This window comes from Epinephelus fuscoguttatus, linkage group LG18 (assembly GCF_011397635.1).
Source record: "Epinephelus fuscoguttatus linkage group LG18, E.fuscoguttatus.final_Chr_v1".
NCBI lineage: Eukaryota > Metazoa > Chordata > Actinopteri > Perciformes > Serranidae > Epinephelus > Epinephelus fuscoguttatus.
This window is the reverse complement of record NC_064769.1, coordinates 31,681,169-31,705,062: the sequence shown is the minus strand read 5'-3', so window position 1 is coordinate 31,705,062 and position 23,894 is coordinate 31,681,169. Positions and strand designations below refer to the sequence as shown.

Sequence of the window (23,894 nt, the reverse complement as noted above, 5' to 3'; positions counted from 1 at the left end):
TTATAATATATTTTAACAGAGTTGGATTTTCTGGTAAGCATAAGAACATGGATGGATGGTTTCTGCTTGATATGTGGTTGGAAAAACAACCTTAAAAGAAGAAATATATAGACGTAACAGCCATTTAAGATGCAAGGGCAAGCATTACACATAATTATTGCTCTTATCTGAAGAGTTAATGCACTGCAAAAAAGGATTAATAAATAAAAATAAGTAAATAAATAAAATAAAAGTAAATTAAAATAATTTTTTAAAAAAATCTTGGAATGAACAAATCAACTCCCAGTTTTCCCATGAGTGCACAAAAAAATGAAATAAAATAAAATAAAATAAGTAAAATAAAATGAAATGAAACAAAATAAATACGTAAAATAAATAAAATAAAGTAAGTAAAACAAAACAAAACAAAATAAAATAAGTAAATTAAACGAAATAAAATAAAATAATATATAATATAATAAAATAAAATAAAATAATACTAGAGATTCCCATTTTTGCAAATGTTCCCTTCACCAGTCACTCCTTCACATCAGTGGAGTGGAGTGGATTATGTAATAAACTGCAATCTTTCCAAACCATGTTTACAAGTCTGTTGGTGGTTTTAAGATTATAAACTAGACTGAAGTTTGATGATTTCAGAATGACTGATGACATTATCTTTGTTTTGAGCAAAGCAGAAATGCAATAGTCGGATTATTAGATTGATATGTAATGGAGGACATACTGTAAACTCAACATCCCTGACTGTTTCATGTTTTCTTCTGGAGGAAGGTCTTTGCAGTGTGATATTTAGTTTTCCCTCAGGATCCTGTCACTATTTGCTCGCAGCATGGCTCTGTGAGGAAGTCAGGGTTACTGACACGTTGTTTGTTCTGCACATGAATCCTCAGCAGCTGCCAAGACTCTTTTTTTGGATCATCATTGTCCACATCTAAACTTGCCTCTCTTGGATCTCACCATGTGTGTTTGTGCACGCAGCTAGTATGGTATAAATGAATCCGTATGACATCACCTGTTTATGGTGTCTCTGCAAAGCACAGTTACGAGCATGCACAACATGAGTAGAGCTCATGCAACATACATTAAGTGCAAATCCTTCAGCAATCAAGAAGCCTCCACCAGCTCTTCCACTTGTGCTCTGCATTCACTTCTGACACTCCATCTCTATTTGTCATTCACTTATACAGAGGGAGACAAGTACCTCTAAAGCACCACATCCTCTCACAGAGAGCTCACCTTCAGAGCCTAATGAACACGTTGAAATTCAATGAATTTTAATTTGCCGTTATATTAGGACAAGGGATAAAAGCGGGGGGATTTATTAGGAGGGAAATTGAAAAGAAAAGGGCTTCACTTCTTGGTTTCCTGCACATTCTCCACGAAAAGAAGAAGAAAGAGAGGAAGGAGCAAAGAAAAAAAACAATTAGCTTTGAAACTGTAATCTCCATCTTAATGGATGGAGAGGTACTTAAAGGGGAGTCTTAGCTTCTCTTCCTTACTCGGTTCTTCTCATGCCCTCTAATAAGTCGTGGTTTGCCACAGAGTATGGTTCACACGAACTGAGCAAAAAAAAAGAGCAAAACAATAGCGATGTAGACAACAAGGTGTTGACGTTTTGTTTTCTCCCCTGCAGGTTATTCTTCTTGAAAGGATGTTTTTTTGGAGGAAAAATAAGGTCATGGAACAAATCTACAAAAGGCAAGTTTTGACAGAAAACTGTTTGCTTCCTTTTTTTTATGTTTCCCATACGAAATATGTCTTTAACTTGTGTGTCTTTTGATTTCTGTTTGCGACTTCTGTTCTCGTGGCGCTCATGCTCATCATAGTCCCCGGGAAATCTGAGGGAAAGTAATTTCTCACGTGTACCAAGATGCTGTTTACACACAGACACGGGGTGCACATGCAAACACGCACACACCACCCTCACTTTTACACACACACGCTTTAGGCGCAGAGGTGCCCGAATATGCGCTTGTGCAATGCAGCGTGGTTATAATTAACAACTGGCCTAGTAATTCTCTCCTGCAACTCTGCCCACCAGGCACACTGCTCCTCCAGCATAGATGGAATCAAACCACAGGCTGGCTCTGGCTGGGTAGAAGACATTTTTAGCAACCACCCCACTTTACCTCAACATGGTGGCACTTCTCAGTAGTATCACTCTGCGGAATCGCTGGCATGCGGCACAAGTGATTTTTACACCGCAGAGCCTCATCCGCCGAGAGGCCGGGCTGCAGGTAGTAGTCTGTCGGCCGCTATAAAGCATGGCATTGTCACTGGGGGTGTCAGCATGAATTGTCACCTGTGAGCTGCATCCATCATGTGGAACTATCAGCCAGAGTTAGTGTCTCATCTCCCTCTGTCGCCAACTTCCTGTGCTGCCTTACTGCTTCACTGGATGGATGAAGAGGACACTAAGTGCAGGTAAAATGTACATATCTTAGGCATGTGTTCACACAGTTACAGCTCCATTAGTCATTTTATATATATATATATTTGAAAGTTAGCTGGCGAAGAAAGTGGAACGTAGCAGCCATGAGCCAGATATTGAGATAAAAATAGAGCTGGAATTATTGGACTTACATTTATCAAGCAGATTGACGCTTCCCCTCCAGATGAATGCTAATATTGCTTTGTGTGTGCTGGATGGGTAAATTGGCAACTGTTTGCTAACACGCTAGTCATAACAGCTTTCTTTGGGGATCATACGTCAGGGTTATGTGTCTGTAATCTCGTCGTTAAGATCTTCTGCCCCGAGAGGCCAGAAAATCAGCTTTAGTTGCAAAGCAATAGTACGATACAGTGGAATGTGGAACTGTTTCTGCCTCTGGCTGCTGGGTCACACTAAACCAGCACTGCCATCCCACTGCACATACACTTACTGCATTATCCAACCTCACATATCAATACATTTATGCTTGGTCATGCTGGATATATCGACATACAGAATATTAATGTACTAATATACATGTCACAGCTATAGAGCATACACCATAATCATATCATAACACCTGTTTTTTCTGTATATAATGTTGTGATTAGCATTACTGTAACTACTCTCTGTACTGGAGCTGCAACCATAAATCGATTATTAAATCAATCGGCAACTGATTTGGTACTTGATAATTCAGTTTGAGCAGTCTTTAAAGAGATTCCTGCTTCTTAAATTGAATGTTTTCATGTTGCCCTTCTCCTCTGAGGCAGTGAAATGAATATATAGTTGGGTTGTGGGCAAAACAAGACATTTAAATATGTCATCTGGAGTTTGGGAAACAGTGATCAACATGTTTCTCTGTTTTCTGACATTTTATAGACCGAACAACAGATCCATTAATTGAGAAAATAACTGGCAGATTAATCAACAATGGATATAATTGTTAGGAAGGCGATGCTTTTCATGCTCAGGCTGTGAGTTTCTTTCTCACCCTGCCATTCACTCACTATCTCTAGGTATCATTAGCCCTTTTAAGATAGGAGTTGTGCAAATTTGCAGGAAAGCCTAATCAGTCTTCTTTCAGCATTGGCAGTAGAAAAACAAAATCGGGGAGTGCAGCAAAATGCCGCCTGCCTACTTTTGTTCATACAGAATGTGCCTTTTTCGGGGCAATGGGGGGCGTGAGCAAGTAACAAAACGTGTAGCTCAGTGTGTGATGTAAACAGTGACGTGGAGAGAAGCCACGGCTGGTCAGTCCTTCAGTGATTCTCTCGTAAGTCGGCCCGTTCTTCACTGTCCCCGTCATCTGACGGTTAATGGCCTCTTTGTTTGCGAGGGCAAGGAGGGCGCGCTATTCCTTGTTTACCCAGTTGCTCATCTTTACAGTGTCTGTCAGGTTTGCCTTTCCCTCTTGCTACTAGCTGCTCACTAATTCCTGCTATCAGCTGTTTCCTGTTTATCCACCGCCAGTGGGTCGCACATGCGCCGTCATCAACAGCTCCTTCCACAAGTCATCAACAGCCCCTCCCGTGGCGGAAAGCCGCCTCGGTCTGTTTAAACTAAAAGGGTTCCGCCAATATGTCTACCCTACGAGGCGGAAAATTGGGCACCTTGGATCAACTCGCCAATCCGGCTCTGTGTGTCTAAACGCTCGCAGCTTGCCGGCAAAACAGCCCAACATTCACGGAAAATCTGGCAGTGTAAAAGGGGCTCTTGTCTGAGTAGGTCCATTGAGTCATCAGTGGCACACCTTCTCTGTCAGCCTATCATCTTACTGCTCCTCATTTTAAATATTCTTTCTCTGCTATAGTTCTGTCTTGCTGCAGGCCCTGCGCGCACTTCACCTCCCCATCACCACCTACTGTCGACGGATTCATCAGCCTTATCAGCCATCATCCTCAGAGTCATCAGCCATCACCGCCACCACTAGTGTCTGGACTCCATGGCGGGGTTTATCCTGCTGCTGCTCAGATATCCCTGGATCACAATATATCTCCCTCTGGTGTCCAGGAGCCAAAGACTTCTGTTAAATCTTAATCAGCACAACTCATCTGTTAATCTATACACTCATATTCTGTGTCAAATATTATCTGTACTACGTTCTTCTGTCCCTCCTGATTGAAATACTTGCACGCACAAGTCCTCCATAAAAGTCTATTGCACATACACACTATAACTACAACTAATTGCCTTCCAAATTAATGCCTAGCATTTTCCTGGCAAATGATTGAAAAAATAAAATAAAATTCAAGCAGTGCAGCAGAAGTTAGGCTCTGTACGGCCACCATATTGTCAAAGTTTAAACTTCTGGAAAAGCTAAAAGCGTGGGTACTTTGGGACCTCAGCAGGTGCACTTATTTTGTAGCGAGGGCAATAAATAAAACATGAGTGGAATGTGAACCCACGGCTACACCTGCACAGATTTCTTTACACTCCTCATGCTTCACCACTTAAAAGGTCAATGGGGTTATTTTGCCAAATGTGTGAAGTAAATTTGGAGATATCATCTGTGCGGTCTATTAATGTTATTTCTACTTGAACAAAAATATGTTCTGCGTGTTGGAAACTCGCAGTGAAAGCTGCATTATTATGCTGTGCACACTGTAGAGATTGCAGTGACAAGAGGACAAAAAAATATATATATATATATATACAAATGAACTCTCTAATCTCTCAGTGTAGCAACTCCACCAATGCATCAAATTGAACTATTAAAAGCTTATATGGTGGTGTAAAGGAAGGAGAAACAAAGAGTCAAAATACATAATGCACCAGGGGCTCCTGCACAACTTAATCCTCAGTTTGTTTATAATTTTCAAAATGTCATAAAAGTATATATATACTGGAAGAGGCAGCTCCCTTCCTGTCATCAAAGGCTAATTAGAAAGAAAAATAATAAGTTGAAAGCAGGAAGTATTAATCAAATTAAACTATTTTATCACATGTGTATTCAAGGATGACGTGTCATGTGCTGCGGAAGAAATTAATTGCAAATAACTGAAAACTTCTTCTAATAGGCCGGTGAGAAATGAATCACAACACACAAAACAATTAATGCCCCCTGGTGCCTTTACAAGACAACTGTTTGTCAAAGCTGTCTCCCTTTTCTTTTTCTTTCTTTTTTTTTTTTTTTTTCTTACAGCAGTGAAATTCCAGCACTGTTTCTGTGGCAACTCGATTTCAAAGCATCAGCGCTGAATGCCAGACATCACTGGCTAAATGAAGGTTATGTAAGTCTGATGCCCAGAAATTATTGCAAATTGAAGAGTGGTGGGCAGAAAACAGGAACATTTCAAGCAGGAGACGGTTCAGCAAAGAGAACACGCACCGCTGCGGAGACATACATGTCGACGTCAAACACATGCACACACACACATAAAGGAAAACACACTGTCCTAACTAACTTTGCACCCATGTTTGATTTATCTCAGTGGGGGTTGTGCCTCGACGACATCAAACTCCACCTATATCTCATCCTCCTCCTCCCTCTCCATCGCTCCTGTGGCTGGAGTGAGCCAGTCCGCCCACATATCACCCCCCTCCCTCCACCCCCTGCCCTGTTTGCTCCTCACCCACTGGTAAACATTTCATCACTCCTCAAGGAGAGCCATAAAGCACAGTCACTGCTCCGCGGATGATGCACCAGGAGCCCACCAGCACATAGTTTTGCGTTTAAAGGGAAAGTGCGAATGGCTCCGGCGCAAATTTAAGGACAAATATATTTCACATGAGCCTTTCATTTTAAAAGTAAGACGGGGTGTTCCCTGGAGCAAAAGAGATAAGGAGTTAGAGACGGAGCAGGAAAGAAAGGAAGGGAAATGTTATGTGGTTTTCTTGTTGCCTAGATACAGGGAAAAGGGTGGTCATCTCATCTTATTGTTGGGTGTCTAATGCTTTTATTGAAATGCACATGCTTTTCACAGCATGGTGTCCTCACACAAACATGATAGTTATCTTGCTTTGGACTCATGCGATTATCTCCATTTTCAAGTAAAAACAGTGGCATAGTTGAGTATCAGCTGTTATATAAAGCCATGTTTCTGTACCATTTTCTAAAGATGCTCATTGTAAATCAAAATGGAGTACAAGTTGCTCACACAGATTAACACAACTTCTCCAAACAAACAATCCAATCTCCCCCCAAGTCTCTCAATAGTGCACATTTAGAGTGGGAGTCTGCTTGCACGCCGCTCTCACTCGTGTGTGAAGTGCTGATTTCTTGCCGTCGAGCCCAGAGGAGAAAGGAGCTCATTACAAACTCTGAAAGATTTACGAGCTATTACAGAACAACCCCAACTGTTCATTTACTTAGATGTGCTTTTATTTGTTTACTTCTGTATTAAAGCACGGATTAAGTGATTAAAACTAAACATAATGAAGGTTGTTGTTCCTCTCGGTGGGGGGAAGAGGACCGCTGTGTACCCCTGTACCTCGGCTTGTAAGGAAAGTGGGTTGTGAAGCCAGCGCGACAGCTTTATGGTGGGAGTAAAGCTTTACCGAGAAAGGGAAATCATGTGCTAAGCCGTTAAATTAGCATCTAAAGTGGCTGGTCTTAATTTCTCGCTGTCAGACGGAAATGTCAACAGTGATGAGGCACGTGGAACCTCTCCTCTCCGGAGTTGACTTCTTACCTTGCCCTCTCTGAATACTAAAGCATTTGTTGGAATGCTTCTTAAGCTGATTGCGAGGCATTTGTTTTGTGAGCGGGAGCAAAATTACATTGTAATGTGCTGGTACAAAATGAGAGTTTTGATAAACTGCTTTTGGAGTGTCCAAGGGGATGTCCATTTTCATTTACTGTAATTGTTTCTCAGTCATGTGTAAAGAAATCAACTTCTAACTGGTCTTGCGGGACACCTGATCAAGGACTTGGGCTGATTGGGTGCATATGCTTTTATGAATAAGGTTCAAACCACAGAGGATAGATTAACTTGTGATGAAAATGGGAAAAAGCTCATACTTAATTACTAACCTCTGCAGTATCCCTTGCAACTGAAGGAACAGAGAATTTTCCATTCCAATCAACTTGTCAAAATTAGATACAGCACCACCTGTGTAATATAATGTCAAAATGATGCAAAATTCAATTCAAAATTTCATTAAGCCTGCATAAAAATACACTACTTAAGCTCACAAATAAAGCAGGGACATTTTCCTCTCACAGGCAGAGAAATTGTATTTCTCTCATGAGATTGGTGTTGTTTTGTTTTAGAGGGTGGCACCCAACCAGCTGTTGTCAGGGCCAAAGGAGCCTGGGTCCCCACAAAGAAAGTAATAATGGGGGTCATGGGTGACTTGTAAACACTCCAAATGTGATAGTGGGACTGAGTTGGGTAACTGGAGGGTCACAGAGGTGCTGAACAGAGAGGAACACATACATATTGGAAGAGAGAAAAAAGCATTTGTGTGGAATGAATGTTGAAGAAAATGCAGCGGTGAAGTCGGCAATTCACAGGGTAATTCTGGTTTATTAAAACTTGGTTATATCTTCTTAGTTTGGGCCATCGGTTATGATGGCAAGTTGAGTTTCTTATGACCAGTAGGAATGATATACACTGCCGTTAAAATGTTGGAATCGCCCGCGGATCGTCAAATGGCTGAGAGGACTACTCTGTATTTTTGAAATGTCTGTCACGCTTGTGGGTCGTACACAGTCTTTACAAATAGATGTTATTTGGTATGAAAGGGGTGCAAATGGTGAACAAACACAGTACAATTGTTCAGCCAGACTGACAATTGGGAGGGCAGACCGAGACAAAGATACCTCTGAGATACAGTTCAGTAAGAACAGACGAAATTGGTAGTCATTGTTGACACTGGGAGCTTAGCCTCAATATGTGTGCAGATTGGAAAAGGAACAGGCTCCTGGTTCAGCCTCGAGTGCACAATGATGCCTATAACAAGCTAAAATTAACATGGGCACTGCTTGAGCAAAGCTATTCTTCAAACCTTACGATAGAAAGAGAAGGTTAATCCTGAGGTTGCACAATTGGAATTGACCCTTCAATTACCGCCCCCAGATGCAGACTGGTTGATCATAACGTAGCATCGGGTCGGCTCAGACCAGGGTCCAACAACAAAACACCTGTGCTTCATTGAGTCTACTGTAATTGTTTCAGATTTCCTTCATCTTCAGGCTGGTTTTGTGGATTTGGAGCTAAATGTTGTACCTGGGGCACGTCGTGTATTAATGATACTCGTTACCTGGAGAGGTTGGACAAAGCTATACGTTTCTTCCCTGTTCCAAAACCAAAATCAAACCCTGAAAAGTGTAGGGTTAGCTAGCTAGCTACTGAAGATATAGCCTACTGAATGTATACACATGCTGCTTTTGCTTTTTAATGATTATAACAATGAAACAAAGACCGACCCTGCTGTACAGGAACCAGTGAAGGGAAACAGGGAAACTTTGCTGATATTGAACCAGCTGTGTGTCATCGCAGTGTGCGCAGATGAACGTTGGTTGCCTTCCCCCAGAGATCCCTGCCTGTCCAGCGGCGGAGGTCCGGGTGCTGGCAGCAGCACACGGTCGAAGCCAAACATGGTTCATCTGCACACACTGTGATGCCACACAGCTGGTTCAATATCAGCAAAGTTTCCCTTTATATTCATTGTCTTGTGTGGTGATCAGCAGTGATGTGGTGGTTCACGTTTACACTGTGATCTGTAGCCTATAGTTCAGCTTTAGCTTCTAACTGTCTTTGTCTTTTTAACCTGTTGTTGCTGCTGAGTCAGTTTGACATCCTGGATATATCCTTCAAACAAAGACTGTAGACCCCTCTGTCTGCTTCTCTCTGGAATCAAAAATATGATAATATTTCATCAGGGAGTGCAGTTAGTTACAGTGTGGGCTCCATGCTTACAAAGGGTTAGGGCTTAGCAAAAGGTCAGTTGTATTAGGGATTATCAACCGAACATACGATAGACAGACAAATCACAGATTAAACCTATTCAGTATAACCACTGAGTAGACCCAGTGGGCCCAAAGACAAATGGGTTCTCAAAATATTTAAAGCCCAATTGCACCATTGTGGCTCAATATTGATCGCGAGTCACTTATGCTTTTGTGTACTGGAAAACAAGTTTTGAAATTGAAGAGTATAGGGGGATAAAATGGTTCCAACAGGATTCTCCCTTGTTATGCAACACTGTGGGGACACTGCCTAAGTGCAAGTTCCAGTCATTTAATTATTGTTTTGGGGCCAAAACTAGTTGCAATTTAAATAATACATTTGGTGTCTGAATCATTGTTTTTTTTTTTCTCTGTTAAAACAGCGATTACTGAAGGAAAGAAGGAAAACATCTACATAGCAGGTGATTCTAAATTTTAACAGCAGTGTAACCATGACTATAAAAAGATCCAAGTTCCAAGAGCCCAAACTTGCCCTTTGATAAATTGTATGACGAGGGGAAAACAAAATCACATTAGAAAAAGGAAAGATGGAAAGGGTGGAAGATGGGTGGAGGGAGGAGGAGGGAGGGAGCGAGAAAGGAGGAAGGGTGGGCAGAGAGAAATGTTATAACTCAGGCTCGCTCTCTGGGGTAAGGTCTCTAAATTACAGTGAGATGTGGACAGCTTGTCAATGCCGAGGCCTGAGCCAGAGCTGTGGAGCAACACCACACACACCAGTCTTTTTATAAGCCCGCTGCTTTCATACTGTTAGTCAGGGCTTCTATCAACAGCATCTACCAACCTATCTACCTACCCACCTTTCTATCTACCTGCGTACCTAACTACCTACCTGCCCTATCTATCTACCTTGAAGTAATTTATTCTCTTTGCTGATGTCAGACTGAAGTCTCCATGTGTTACCACCAAAGCATGGCCCTCCATACATACATCTAACACCCACAGACATCTACTGAAGCAGAAAATTGGATGGCCCATCCGAATTCACGCTGGCCACTTTCCCTTTTTTGCAAAGTAGCATTCTTAGTGCATTAGCAAAGATCCCTCCTGCCTCTCATCTCGGTAGTTATAATGACAAGTGGCTCGTATAAGAGTTGACTAGGATGTTTTTATGGATCATCAAGCCTTCACCTGAACGATTAATCTTCCACAGCCATAGTTAAATCAAACATATTAATTTGTCCTAAAGATTCCATAGTTGGGGTGCACATAAACATTGCAACGGCTGTGCCTCCCCGCAAAATCAATTTCAAATGCAACCCTCTGTGTATGGGTTCAATGAATGCCATTTTTCCCATTGAGGCAGCTTACATTAAATCAATAGGATGACCTCAGTGCAGACATTGTGTATCTACTGCAAATTAAAATGGATATTAGCTTTGGATCAGATATTGTTTATCAGCATTACTCAAGAGGATATTTGAAATGGACTGAAATGGTGTCACTGCTGTCATTGTCTGGGTTAGAAAGTTTGTTTTAGAGTTCTGCATACACTGATATTTAAGGAATGGAATTATTACTGTTGCCACACAACTTGTATCAGATTCACAAAACAAACTGTGTGGAGTGGACACCAGCAAAAGAAAACATATTAAAAGCACTATTTCAGGGTCCTCTTAGCTGGAAGGGAGACAGAGCAGCCCCCCCCCCCCCCCCCCACCACCACTACACATATAGTATACAGTGATGCTGCACTTGAAATGATTCTCTGAATATTGTCAGGTCTTCTCTCGTTTGTGCTTACTTGTAGCTGATAAGTGAGTAGCAGTTGTAGCATGGCTAGGTGCATTAACCTCAGCCTCTAAACTCTGGTGGTTTCTGAGATGGGTGGTATGTCAACAGTTTCTTGCTCAAAATGTTACAAAACAATCCATCGTGGCTAACAAGAATGTCTGTACATTTGGAGTAATAATACAGCTAATTAACCAAAATGTCTCAGTAGTTAAGTGTTTTCTAACTAGTTTACCACACCATTATTGATTGATGCCACTCAAGCAGCAACCCCCTGGGCCGGAAAACGAAGCTAACAATGCCAAGGAATGGGACTGGTTGCAGCCTTATTTTCAAGGTCTGGATGTGACAGAGGACGAGACACCTCCACCTGGAGTAACGTAAGTATCCAGCTGGGCTTTATCTAGAGCTGGCGAGATATATTTCGGCCGCGTTTTGGAAAGCAGAGCTAAATGGTAAACAAACATGGCAGCACACCGGTAAGGTAAGACAACATGTTTACATGTCGTTTTCTATATGTTCTCTGACATTTATCCTAACGATATGAGGCGGTCTTTGTGGAAAAAAAGCTTGCTTAGTGGACTAACTTTGCACTTGAAGGTTGCCCGTTCACTTACGTTTTAACAGATCTGATGCTACTATGCGCCCCGGCTGTATCTAGGCTAACAGCTAACATGCTAACTATTATTTTTATGCCACTAGTCACTTGAAACAAATTTAGGACAATAGGAGACAGGTTGAAATAAACTGAAATTTCCCTTTAAAATGCCAACTTTACAACAGAAATAAATATTTACAGCCTGGTTAAAAAAAACAACTGTATAAGGTCTTGTTTTTTTGAAGTCAGAAGCAACCATATCAAAAACCAAGATGGCAATGGCCAAAGTGCTGAACTCCAAAAACGAATGGTTGACGTCATGGTAGCTACATCCATTATTTTTACAGTCTATGTTGCTGCACAGTGATTTAGCATTAGCTAGCTGACACAATTTTGTATTTGTTTATTATTTGTTGCTTGTTTTTATTAATTGGCTGATTTATTTTTGCTATTGATTCGTTGAAGTCAGGCAGCAGGGTGGTGCAGTGGTTAGAGGGTTCCTGGTTCCAGGGTGAGGGTTTTGACCCTGGGGTGGGGTAGCCCTTCTGTGTGGATTTTTCATGTTCTTCCTGTGTCCGCATGGGTTTTCTCCAGGTACTCCGGCTTCCTCCTACAGTCCAAAGACATGCAGGTTAATTGGTGACTCTAAATTGTCCGTAGGTGTGAATGTGAGTGTGAATGGTTGTCTGTCTCTATGTGTCAGCCCTGTGATAGTCTGGTGACCTGTCCAGGGTGTACCCTGCCTCTCACCCAATGTCCGCTGGGATAGGGGGATGCAGTTACTCTGAGGGTCCTCTAGGGGTCGAGAACAACCTGTTGAAGACATTTTTTTGGTTCACGTGTTTCTTATTTTATTTAATTTTTTTTAATATAATTCATGGATAAATATACAATACTATCACGTGCAATAAATTACACACAATACAAAACACATATTCCATCTGACACTTGCTGTTGTTCGCTTGATGTATCCAACTACGGCAGACTTCACTGTAACTGTCTCTTTTGTCTTGTCGAATTCTCAGAGGCTTGTGTCTTCACCTCCATTGCATCCGTATGTTCTGTGTGCAAAATCCATTATTTACTAATCATGGTCTTGTTAAAAAAAAAATCTCCTGGTCCAATGTTGTAGGCTGGAGCAAATAATTGGAACACATAATTTAATACATGAATGATTCTGCTGCTGTGTTCAAAAAGACCATCAGGCCACACTGTTTTGCTGCAGGTATACATCTCTATTTGTTCAATAATTCAGCCACTGAAATGCTTTATTTAGTAGACCTCTTTGGCTCCATCTAGTTCTAATTTCTGCCTTTGGAGGATGGAGACAGTGTTTATAAGGGCAAAGAAAACTCCCCACACCCAGGGTGGTAGTGGCGGTGACTCCCAACAACCACATCTACATGCTCATGGAGAGGACAAAGTGAGAATTGACTAGCTGAGTTCATACATCTTTGCCAAAACATTGCGACAGGATTCATCACTTTTAGCCTATCTGCAGAGAAGAATGGTGGTGGGCTGCGGGCCCGCCGTCTCTTCCGAAGTCAGCCATCAAGCAGCTGGAAGACAGTCAATTAGCCTGGCGCCCCCCCTCTCAGCGGGCTGCTAGTTCCCTCAGTGTCAATCAGTGTAGATAGCTGTCAGTCACAAAGAGAGTCGAAGAGGGAAAAAAAAAATTCTGAAGAATCCCATAATACCCCCGCTGTGGCTCAAGGCAGTGTGAATGATTGGATATGTTGAATCGGAGCGTCTGGTCTGAGGGCCTGTTGGCTCGGTGCCTCACCCAGCCACTGCCATTCTGTGCCCACCCCACTCCCCACTGCCTGCTCCCATGCTTATTTACAGTCAGCTTCTGTTGTTTTTATGTGATCAATTTTCTCCAGCCCTGCCACAGGCTTCCACACTCCTGTCTGCCTGGTGTCCAGCTCCCTGCGAGAGGAGGAGTCAGAGACGGATACCTGCTGAGTCGAGCAAAGCTGCTCCATCACCAGCCTGATGCACCATAAAGGACCATGAAGGACGCCCAGAACCTATTAGCAGTCTCTGAGGGATCAGACTCTGTTGTTTTGACTAACAAGAAAGGACAGGATAGAGAAATTCAAAGTGTGAAGAGCTGGAAACAGTCTTGCTTTGCAATGCTTTTCTTTGAAGAAGTTTTGAGCTTTAGGAAAAAGGATGCAGCAGATGAAAAGTGTTTGATCATTTGCAAGGTGCAAACTAGGCTTACTCATGTTAGACACTAATGGAAAAAAGTTATGAAACCATTTTTCAACCACACTGAAAAACGAGAAAAACATGTGCCTATAGGTGCACCTTGGCAGTAGCTAAACAGGAATCAGCTAAATAAATTTGAATGGACGTGCTTGTTCTTTTCCAACAGAACTGCGCCACTGTTCTGAAGTACGTCGTTGAACCTTCTACCTCAGCGCTGCCAAGTTTAACCATTATCTTCTATTTCTGGTACCTGAGTAGCTCTTAAAACAGCAATACTCTTGGTGGTGGAACTGTTATTCATTCATTTCTCCTACATGTTCCCAGAAAACAAACAGTACAGTGAAATATACTCAAAGTCTGACAACACATATACATATATATCCAATTTAGCATGTGCACACAATGTACACTGTGCCGTGTGTGTTACTGTTACTGCTCTATTTTCTCAATTTGAGGAACTTTCCAAGACTAATTCCTTGCACATGCACAGTGCAGTTGAATGCAAGCATTGAGATAAGGCTTTTTAAGTTGAATATATTAAAGCACATGCACAATCCATGAATAACTTGGGGTTTATGCTGTGGGAATATATATATAATAGGTAGAGAGCAATAACATGATTTAAAAGCAGAGCTGAGGAAGCAACAAAAAACGTAGGATGGTGTAACTCTGCTGGCGTGTAACTGGGTTGCAATCCATAAATTTGCCAGTAAAACCGGAAAATGTGTCAAACTATACAGGACCAGACAAAGCTGGGAAAGTGGAACACACCAGAATGCGGGACAGCGGTGTCCATGCTCTCGCTTGGACTTGTAGCATTTCCCTCTCTGGCATGGTCGCGCCTGTCCAAGACTTAGCACAATGCATCGCATTAATAATACATGGCTACACCCTGTATGTGGCAGGCAGAGGGTTGGTATTCACAGTGTAAGGCTGCATCCCAATTTGTGCGACTTATGCTCTCGTTGAGGCCACAAGACCAAGGTGTACTCAGAGTGTCAGTGGTGGACTAAAATTTTGGTCATTTTGGTTTAATTTATTATTCATATTATTGGGTATTTTGGGGAGTTTCCTTGTCCGCTGTGAGGGTCCAAAGACAGAGAGATGTCATATGAATAATAATGGCTTATATGAAATAAGATTGAATTGAATTGAAATTGAATTGTTCGAGCTGACAACAACAGGAAGACAGAAAGAAAAAGTTCAATAGAAAGCACATTAAACACAAAGCCTCCTTTTAAGTTAGCAAATGTAAACAAAAGAAAACACATATTAGTGTGCCAGTACTCCTTTAGATCCAACTATTAATCTATTTCCCTCTCCTCCCTCAACAACAGTTTTTTAAAGAAGTAAAACCCAAATTTCCCAGCCCTACCTCCATGAGGCAATTTTCAGGAAAATATGCAGGGATTTGTTCAGCTTAGCCCCGATGGAACGTGGCAGGAAATCTAAATGAGCTCAGAGAGAAAGATGGCAGATGGAGAGGAGGAGAAGGGATGTGGGACGGACCGCAGACGACAGAGGGAGCAGCGATACCACCACCCCTCTGCCACACTCCTCAAGGCGTTAGAGCACCCACTCCCTTGGAGAGAGGGGCTTAGCACCCCCCGTGCAGTTACGCAGGATACACCTGGGGAATAAGGACACCGCTGATTCCATGAGCGAGCTGAGTGGCACATTGAGACTCTCCTTGCATAGCAGATGATACAAGAGAGGAGGGATGGATGCATGGAGAAGGACGCTTGAGAAGGAGGGCCATTCAAAATATGCAAAATCCAAACACAGCCTGGGGAGATGCGAGGGAAGACGTTCCCAAAACTGTATCTGATAGATTTCAATACAGAATTGAACATTCATTTAAACAGCAATCAGTGGAAGTTTATCAGTTCCTACCGGTTTACAGGTTGTTAGAAAAGGCTAACTACTGTATTCAGTGTTAGCATCACGGCACGACACACAAAAAAGATTCAAATTGATTCAAGAATGCCCTAAAATATGTGCGTTACATAAGAATGTATGAGTGAAGGATTACTTTGTACCCTGTAGACGTGCTTATCCCACTCAAATCCCACTCAAAAACACATTTTGATTGAGAAGCTGGAGAATATGACAAACCCCATTTGTAATTAGAAGCCAGAGGATCAGTCTAAAACTGTGGTCTAGACTTCTCAGGTTAGTAAATGATCTCGGCAATGTGGAATCTGCCCGCAGTGACCGCGTTGTTAGAATTTTCTCCGGCAGGTGAAGGGGGGAGACGCTCCGTACACAAGCACAATTTACCAGGGGGCTCGTTAGATACACATCAAGTTTGAGCCTGTCATAACTGAGCAGCGTACACCTCTGTGGCGCTAGGGGCCTGGGGCCTACGCTGTTCACCTCACACCTCGCTAATGGCCATCTGTGGTCATTACAGCCCGCCAATGAGTCATACCCACGTTCCTGAATGCAGCCTCTGCTCCTCCGGGGCCGCCGCTGTGGGTTTCTCTACAAGACTACCACCGCTGCTGCTGCTGCTGTTGTTGTTGTTGCTTACTGTGGCTGTTGTTATTGATGTTTGTTCTCTCAATCTACCCCCTCAAACACACCATACTGACCCACCAGTACGCCTGCAGTCATGCAAGGCGTTGTTTATCTGCCAGCAAGATGGGTGAGATACACACACACACACGCCAAATATGGACTCTCTAATGGAGGATCCTCTCACGCTGTTTCTCCTCGCAGAGTATATCCTTTTTATTCTGGTTCAATCCCCTGCTCTTACTCCACATCTCTTCTATTCAGCTCCTTCAATCTCTCTCTGTCTCTCTGCCCTCTCACTAGTATATCAGCCGGTGTCTGGGCCCAGCTGTGGATTAGATCACTGTGGGTAAACCCATAGTGGTGTTCCATCAGGCCAGAGAATGGTGGGCCGTTTCATCAAAAAACTCATTCCTCATGTGAGAACTAATGCACTGTAGGCGAAGTCCCGGCTGTGCCAGGGCCAGGATATGCGGATTCAGCTACTGCTGCCCCCAGATAAAACCCCAGCAGCAAAATAAAAAGCACAACCCATAAAGGGATGTGGGGGGGGAATTTATCGGCCTGCAGCCCGGGCCAACGGCAACTTTATCTGTTTGTATGCAGGGGCGGACAGCTACATTTCCACAATGTGTGTCTACATGCCCTGCTGTGTGAACATGCATTCATATGAGTGTTTTGCAGTGTGAGTCATGTGCACGGATGATAGCGTCCAATTGTGCCTCAACATCTGTGCATGTACATGCATCTTTTTTCCAGCAAACTTTGGGTTTCATTAGGTGTTGCACACTGGTTAATGAAGTTCCGAAAAGGTGTCGTGTATTTCTCGTCCTCCCCACTAGTGGGCAGCTCGCAGCAGTCTTTCCACCATCTAGAATCCAGCCGCATCCCTGTGGCTTCAGTAATTACACCACCCATCAGGAGAAAGAGTGAAGAGGAATACCAATGAGAGAAAAGAGTGAGGATGACAAAGCTGCCACAACAGCATGGACTCTCATTTATATGTGCGTGGACAAAGCCCTGGTCATGAGCAAGGAGCCAATTCCTAAGGATGAAGCCACTCACGGTCGATAGAATATAACAGCTATTCCATACAAATACAATTAGGCACTTTTCAGCTGTGGGAGGTGGGCAAGGCAAAAGACCCCTACGAGGAGAAAACTGGATGTCAAATTAAATTTGACAGACAGGACTATTTTTTAACTCATTTACTCAGCGCAGATTTCTCATTCCAGGTCCCAAATTGACAATTGTGGCATATGGCCAATTTTTGGCAGGTGAAGATATGGAGTGGCGTGGCATGCAGGGTGACTGTGAGCATATACTCTGTCACTCATTTCAGTTCAGAGGGGAACTATCTTCTGTTTCGGGGGGGGGGGGGCAGAAGAAGCCAGAGGAGAATGATGAGGCAGCAATCATACAGAGCGTCCATCTGGCTCTGCCAACTTCAAGCGCCAAGGCCTTTTGGGAGAGTAAAAGACTCAGCTGAAGTCCTCTTAGACAGGCCATTATCTGGACCAGTTTCCCTAACCTTCAGGGCAGCGCTGTGATAGCTCCATCCCAAGGGTAGATAGGAAGATAGACAGAAAGGGAGACATATAAAACTCAGAGAGAAATGAGAAATCTGCATCCCTCTTTGGCAGTGGCTGTATGGAGAACAAGTCCTGTGTTTTCATTGATAAATGGCTGCGGAGAGAGTGAGTGGGCATTGTGCCTCACTCTATCATCCAAACAACAGTATCTCTCTCAGGGAGTCCTTCCGCTTCCAAACCACCCCTACTGGCTTTGGCTGTGGACAGATCTGCCAAGCCTTCTCGCCCGTAGCCGCCAAACACAGAATTATCCATTGCTTGCTTGCTCTCTCGCTCATTTCCTTCCCTACTTCCCCTTTCCCTATCTCTCTCCTTCAGTGGAATGAAGCCACTGACAGGCAGATGGGCAGATGGGGATCGACAGTGTTCCCCAGGCCGAAAGCTAATTGGGAGAGACTGGGAAAGGATTTTGCGCTGCTGAATAGTCCTGACATGATGGGAAAATCAATGCACACTTCCAGTGTATTTGCATCATGCTGAAGTGAGAGACCACAGTCGTAATGCTGTCTCTGCTGGGAGTCATTAAGAGTTTTGTTTCAACTCTGACCCCTGGATCTGACAACCCAGCCCCAGACTGATTGAATCGAGTAGGCTGGTCGTGTGGGAGTCTGGGAGGTGATAAACCCACAATGTTCATGCATTTCTCATGACATCTAACTGCCTGCACTGACTATACTTAATGTTGGACATCTCCATAACAACCATCAGAAACTGAACATGACGAAAACTTTAATGAATCATGCTGACCACACGTACATAAAGCATGAGTCAGACTTTAGACCTGGGATACTCAACTTGTTTTTCCTGGTGGCCAATTTGCAAAACGACAGGAGGCCAGGCAGTGGTGTAAGGCAGCTACTACGGTGCGTGCTATTGTAACAGGCCCTAGCACACACTACTTACACACACTACTGGCATCGGTTTACGAAAAAAGGCAAAGGAATCTTGTCCTTTCTTACTGGCGCTTTTATGTTTAAAAGGCATGACTGCTCGCTGCAGATGTGCGACTATTGCACCCAAACTAGCTACAGTATTGTATCGTCTTGGTTCAAATAGAGACTTGACATGAGACAGCATCAACATCAACAACATACATGTGACCCAACATTCATCATTGCATACCTATATCTGACAAAAATATCAGAAAAAAAAGGGCCCCAACACACATCTCTGCCCTTCCGCATGGGCCCCAGTGCAACTGCACTGCCTGCACTGTCGAGGCCAGGGCGATGGCGTAGATTTTGTTTCCACATTCGGAAGAGCCACATACGAAGTGGGGGTGTTTGGGGATCCTCCACCAGAAAATACTGAAGGTCAAACAAGAAATGTCCTGCACGCTGGTGAATTTCTACACACAAATGCATGGTGTTTTTTCAGAATAAAAGTCCTCTACTACTTTCACATTTTTTATTGGTGATGGTGATGATAAATGTTGCTGTGTTTTGTTGTATGTTCTAAATATTAAGGGAGACATGTGCCCTGCATCCCCTACACCTATTGGCCAGGAGCCAATTAATGAATAATGTATATTCGATTAAAAACATAAAAAACATAAAATTATAACCATCTGTTCTGGATTTTTTTTTTTTTTCAAATTAATTAGACTTATTAACTTAACTACAACCTCTGTTAGGGGTCTAGAGGATCATTCTCTTGCACTTTATTTATTTATTTATTTTTTAAATAAAAAACTGTTCTGTTTTGGTGTTTTTTATGTGCTCTGGTACCTTCTTCACATTTAAAGTACAGAAAAAATAATAAATCCCAGTGTGAAATAATCAATTTTTATTACTAATTACAATTATAAAATGGTTGGTGGGCCACCCAGCACACTGTCACAGGCCAGATTTGGACCGCAGCTCATGAGTTGAGCATCACTGCTTTAGACACAAGCTGTCCAAATATCTATGCCCTTCAAGGTTCTTTTTATTCTTGCATATAGTAAGAGTTAAACTGTTAACCTATTTGCAACCTGCAACTTTGACAGTCCACATAAACAGCTACAGTCTCTGTACCCCTGTAGCTTCTAATTAGTTAATACATGCCAAACAAACCAGGAAGTATTGTTAATGTGGAGTTGATAAAGGTTTGAGTAACAGTAAGAGCTGCTGAAACATATTCACATCCATCCCTATTACCCTTCCAGTTAATTGTGATTCCAGCACCACACATCTCACCCAGAATTTACACTGCTGGCACCCAGTTTAATGCCATTTTATGGCAATGTCATCGCTGACAATGTGGAAAATATTGATTCGTTAATGCTAAAAAATTATGCTTTAATTTTATCTCCCTCATAACTCAAGACAGTCTGCACTCAGTAACATTTACATCATTTTAGTTAAAAATCAGTGCATGTAAAAAATGGTAGTAAAAGAAACAGATCAGCATGGACTTTCCATAGATCAGTGATGTGACACTGTCTCAATTAGAAATCCATTCGTGTATTGATTACAAGAGAAACTGATTAACAAAGTGGCAACAGCAGAAAAAGAAACAAAAACCCCTCAAAACTAACAGATTAATCCTGGAAGTGAGTGATGCTTTGGCCATATTTCAGCCTGGACTTGATTGCTATAGAAAAAAACTCAGATCTAAAGTTTCTTGGCAAAGAATACCAACCTTTAATTGAAAACACCAACAGAAGTCCAGCAATGTCAAACACCCAGTCTCCTCGTCTTTGTGCGTTCCTGCAGACCAGCACGTCAGTGCCTCCATGTGAATAAATCAAATGTGCCATACTAGACTTTAAAGACACTTAAAAGAAGCTTGAGATTTGCATAATTATAAAACGGCACTTTGTCAGAATGTTAACGAAGCTCTGGATCACACATGATTAATAACATGTGGCTCAGATGAGGAATCAATACGTGGTGAAAAAAGTGCTTAGCTTCTCTTCTCCATTTTTTCCCAGACATCTTGTTTTCTACAGTGGCTGCACTCTGAAACTGAAACGCTTCTGATGTCATTCATCACTGGATTCATACCATTGAATTCAACGTTATTTGATTGCCTCACTGACATTTAGAAATGTTATTTACTATGGAAAATAAACGCATATATGTTTAATCCGAGAAATGATTCAGAAACCAAACTGCAATATTGAGATATAGCACATAATAATCTGCTTCACTGAAGGTGAAATGGACCCCGATTATAACCGTTGCCCAAAGTAAATACATCTTGAAAACAGTGCATGCTACTGTAGGTCTGTCAGTACCTCGGGGAGCGACTCGATGCCAGGAGGGGGATCGAGATTTAGAATCTGTGCTCCAGGAAAAAAAAAAATACAAAAGCCCACCTGCAGTTTCCAAAATGAGAGATGGAGGAACATAGCATAAACGTACTGCCTTAAAATCAGTAAGCCTACAGGGGACTGTCTCTCCCTGCATGGAACAGATTGGCCTCATCATTTTCCAACTGCGTGACAATGGAAAAGTGGCCTCTGATTCTGCGAGAACTCCTTTTCTTCTGTCTGCATCAGCTCTGATTGTGTGCAAGCCAACAACGCCTCGACAATACAAACCACAAAACACTTTGTACTGCGTTTTATGGGAGATTCTTATCTGAATCAGTGCCATCACTTACAGCTTCCCCCTAATAGAAACGCCTCGCACAAATGCTGACTCCACTTGCAGTGTTGGTTCACCCAAATTACAGAAGAGAACATATTTTCTTACTCAACTCAAGTGGTATCTGGGCGCCCATTTCTTTTGTGTGTGTGTGTGTGTGTGTGTGTGTGTGTGTGTGTGTGTGTTTTTCACAGCAATGAAAAATGACATTTAATTATCTGAACATTAATGTGCCGATCCATAAACAACATCCAGGTTGCTGTCTATAATCTGTAGACCTCTGGGAAGAATTTTCACAGGTATAGTCACTATGAAAACGGTCAACAGCGTGCTCTACAAATAATCTATAATTTTAACACTGTTTCTGATGTTTTTTTTTTATTTATTTATTTATTTTATGTATTTTTTAACCCTCTTCAGCACCCCATTTTTATAATATTTTATATTTTATTTTTATTTTTTTTAATTTATTTTATTTTTTTGTGATTTAGCCGAACTGACAATAATTGTGCAGAGGTTTAGGATGTTCCCCCTTTTGTTCCTGCAACACTTATTAAACCACTTGGATGAACTGCCATGTGTCAGTATGCAGCACCACCTTATCCTGGATCACAGCGCTGATACATTTCATCCTGGGGATTTGACGGATAGCACGGGAAACGTCCTAAACCCGATGGGTCATTATTATCTCTATCATAGGCAGCCGTGGGGATCCTAACCTGCACACCCTTTGTTCTGTTGGACAAAGCGGAAGCTCCACTGCCTCTTTTTCCCCGGCTCTTACCAAAACTCTAGCGAAACTCTGTGAGTCTTCCGAATCTGAGAATGACAACTTCATTGTGTTGACTTTAGCGAAGACGTTAAATACAGATGTTAGACATTAGCGGTGCCACAGCACAACAGATTGTGAATTTACTCTCACTGCCAGCGTTTGATGTAGAACAAGCGGAGTGACGATCAAAAGGCAGTGCTTGATATGAGCAGAATTAAGCAGCAGCACGGAGACAAGGATCTGAAGAGCACTGTGACAATGAAAAGACAGAGACAGATTCGACACTGTTCTCACAGCATGGACGGAACAAGTGCTCATTTGTGTCCTGCGTATGGGGCGGCACGTCGCTGCTTAAAGACCCATCCCATGCAACAGCTCAACACAAATCAGAAAGATGGGGGGGGGCGGGGGGGAATTCCCGGTTGTCATAGAAACGTCGTCTGTCCTGGTGACATTGCCCTCATTGTGACAGGCGCTTCCTTTACAACGACAGGTGAAATGAAAAACAGCCAATTCTCATTCTCTACCAGTCAGCCATTATATATGAACCCTGCTCTCCCGCTCTCTATCGCTCATCCAATTCCCCCCATCTTTTATTTGCTGCTTCCATCTTAGGAAGACAAACCTCCATGTCTATCTCCTGTTCTCTCAAAGAAACCTCAACACAAACTCGGGAGAAGTTGTTTATAGTGCGCAGACAGCTTCCTCCTGGGGTTCTGGTGTCCCAGAAAGCCTTGCAAATGCAGTGGGAGATTAGCTTTCTGAGATCTTTTTCTTTTTTATTCCCCCATCTCCCCCCCCCCCCCAAATACTGGAGAATTGAATGCAAATGTGTGAATGCGGCTGATCATTTGCTATGAAGTTATGCATTTGACACTTTCATATGGATCTATTTTCCTTTCCATCTCTGTAGGGAACATTTTAAGGAGGAATACTGGATGTATACAGTATGAAGAATAGCACTCTGGATGGCAGGTGTATGGCACAAACACCATATGTATTAGATGTAGTCTGTTTTTTTAGTCATATATTATGTGCACGCAAAGTCTTGTGGGTGCATGCTTACATAAAAGGAGATGGCTTGCTTTGCTCATAAACACTGAATACAGGCAAACCAGTATGGGAGGAATTTGAAGTTTGAAAATCTATGTAAGAGCATAAAATTGCAAATCATCTCACGCCCGCGCATTCTGAGTATGTTTTGAGGAATTCTAACTTCATAATAAGCACAGAGGAAAACAAATCATGGATTTGCGAGCGGGAACACAGATTCCCTCTCAAGTGAAAGAGGCACAGCTGTCAGTTCTTGACTACATTCAGCTGTTGCACATCTGAAACTCCATTTGAAAGGGACTGTGACAGGTGGAAATAATCACACCACACTCTACGAGCGCGACTGTTCCGAGACATTCAGGAACCCCCCGACAAACTGTATACGTCAAAATTCAGTACGTGCTCCTATGCCTGAAAGTCTGTCAGATGGGATCAATAACCTTAATAAGCAGCAGATGCCTTGGAGGTTTCTTTTTCCCTCTTCCCTGTAGAGTATTTTGA

General features: G+C 42.5%; 1 protein-coding gene across 2 annotated transcripts in view; it reads right to left on the bottom strand.

Annotated features, from left to right (window-relative positions):
• LOC125905510 (leucine-rich repeat transmembrane neuronal protein 4) overlaps positions 1 to 23,894 on the bottom strand; it is a 134,254-nt gene that overhangs the window by 67,368 nt on the left and 42,992 nt on the right. The window contains exon 3 of one of the 2 annotated variants that reach the window (XM_049603499.1): positions 12,341 to 12,486. The exons of the other annotated variant lie outside the window; for it this stretch is intronic. Within the exon in view, the coding sequence (XP_049459456.1) occupies positions 12,469 to 12,486 (18 nt within the window). The 3' untranslated portion in view covers positions 12,341 to 12,468. Of the gene's footprint in view, positions 1 to 12,340; positions 12,487 to 23,894 lie in introns of those variants that run through there. 2 annotated transcript variants of the gene reach the window in all.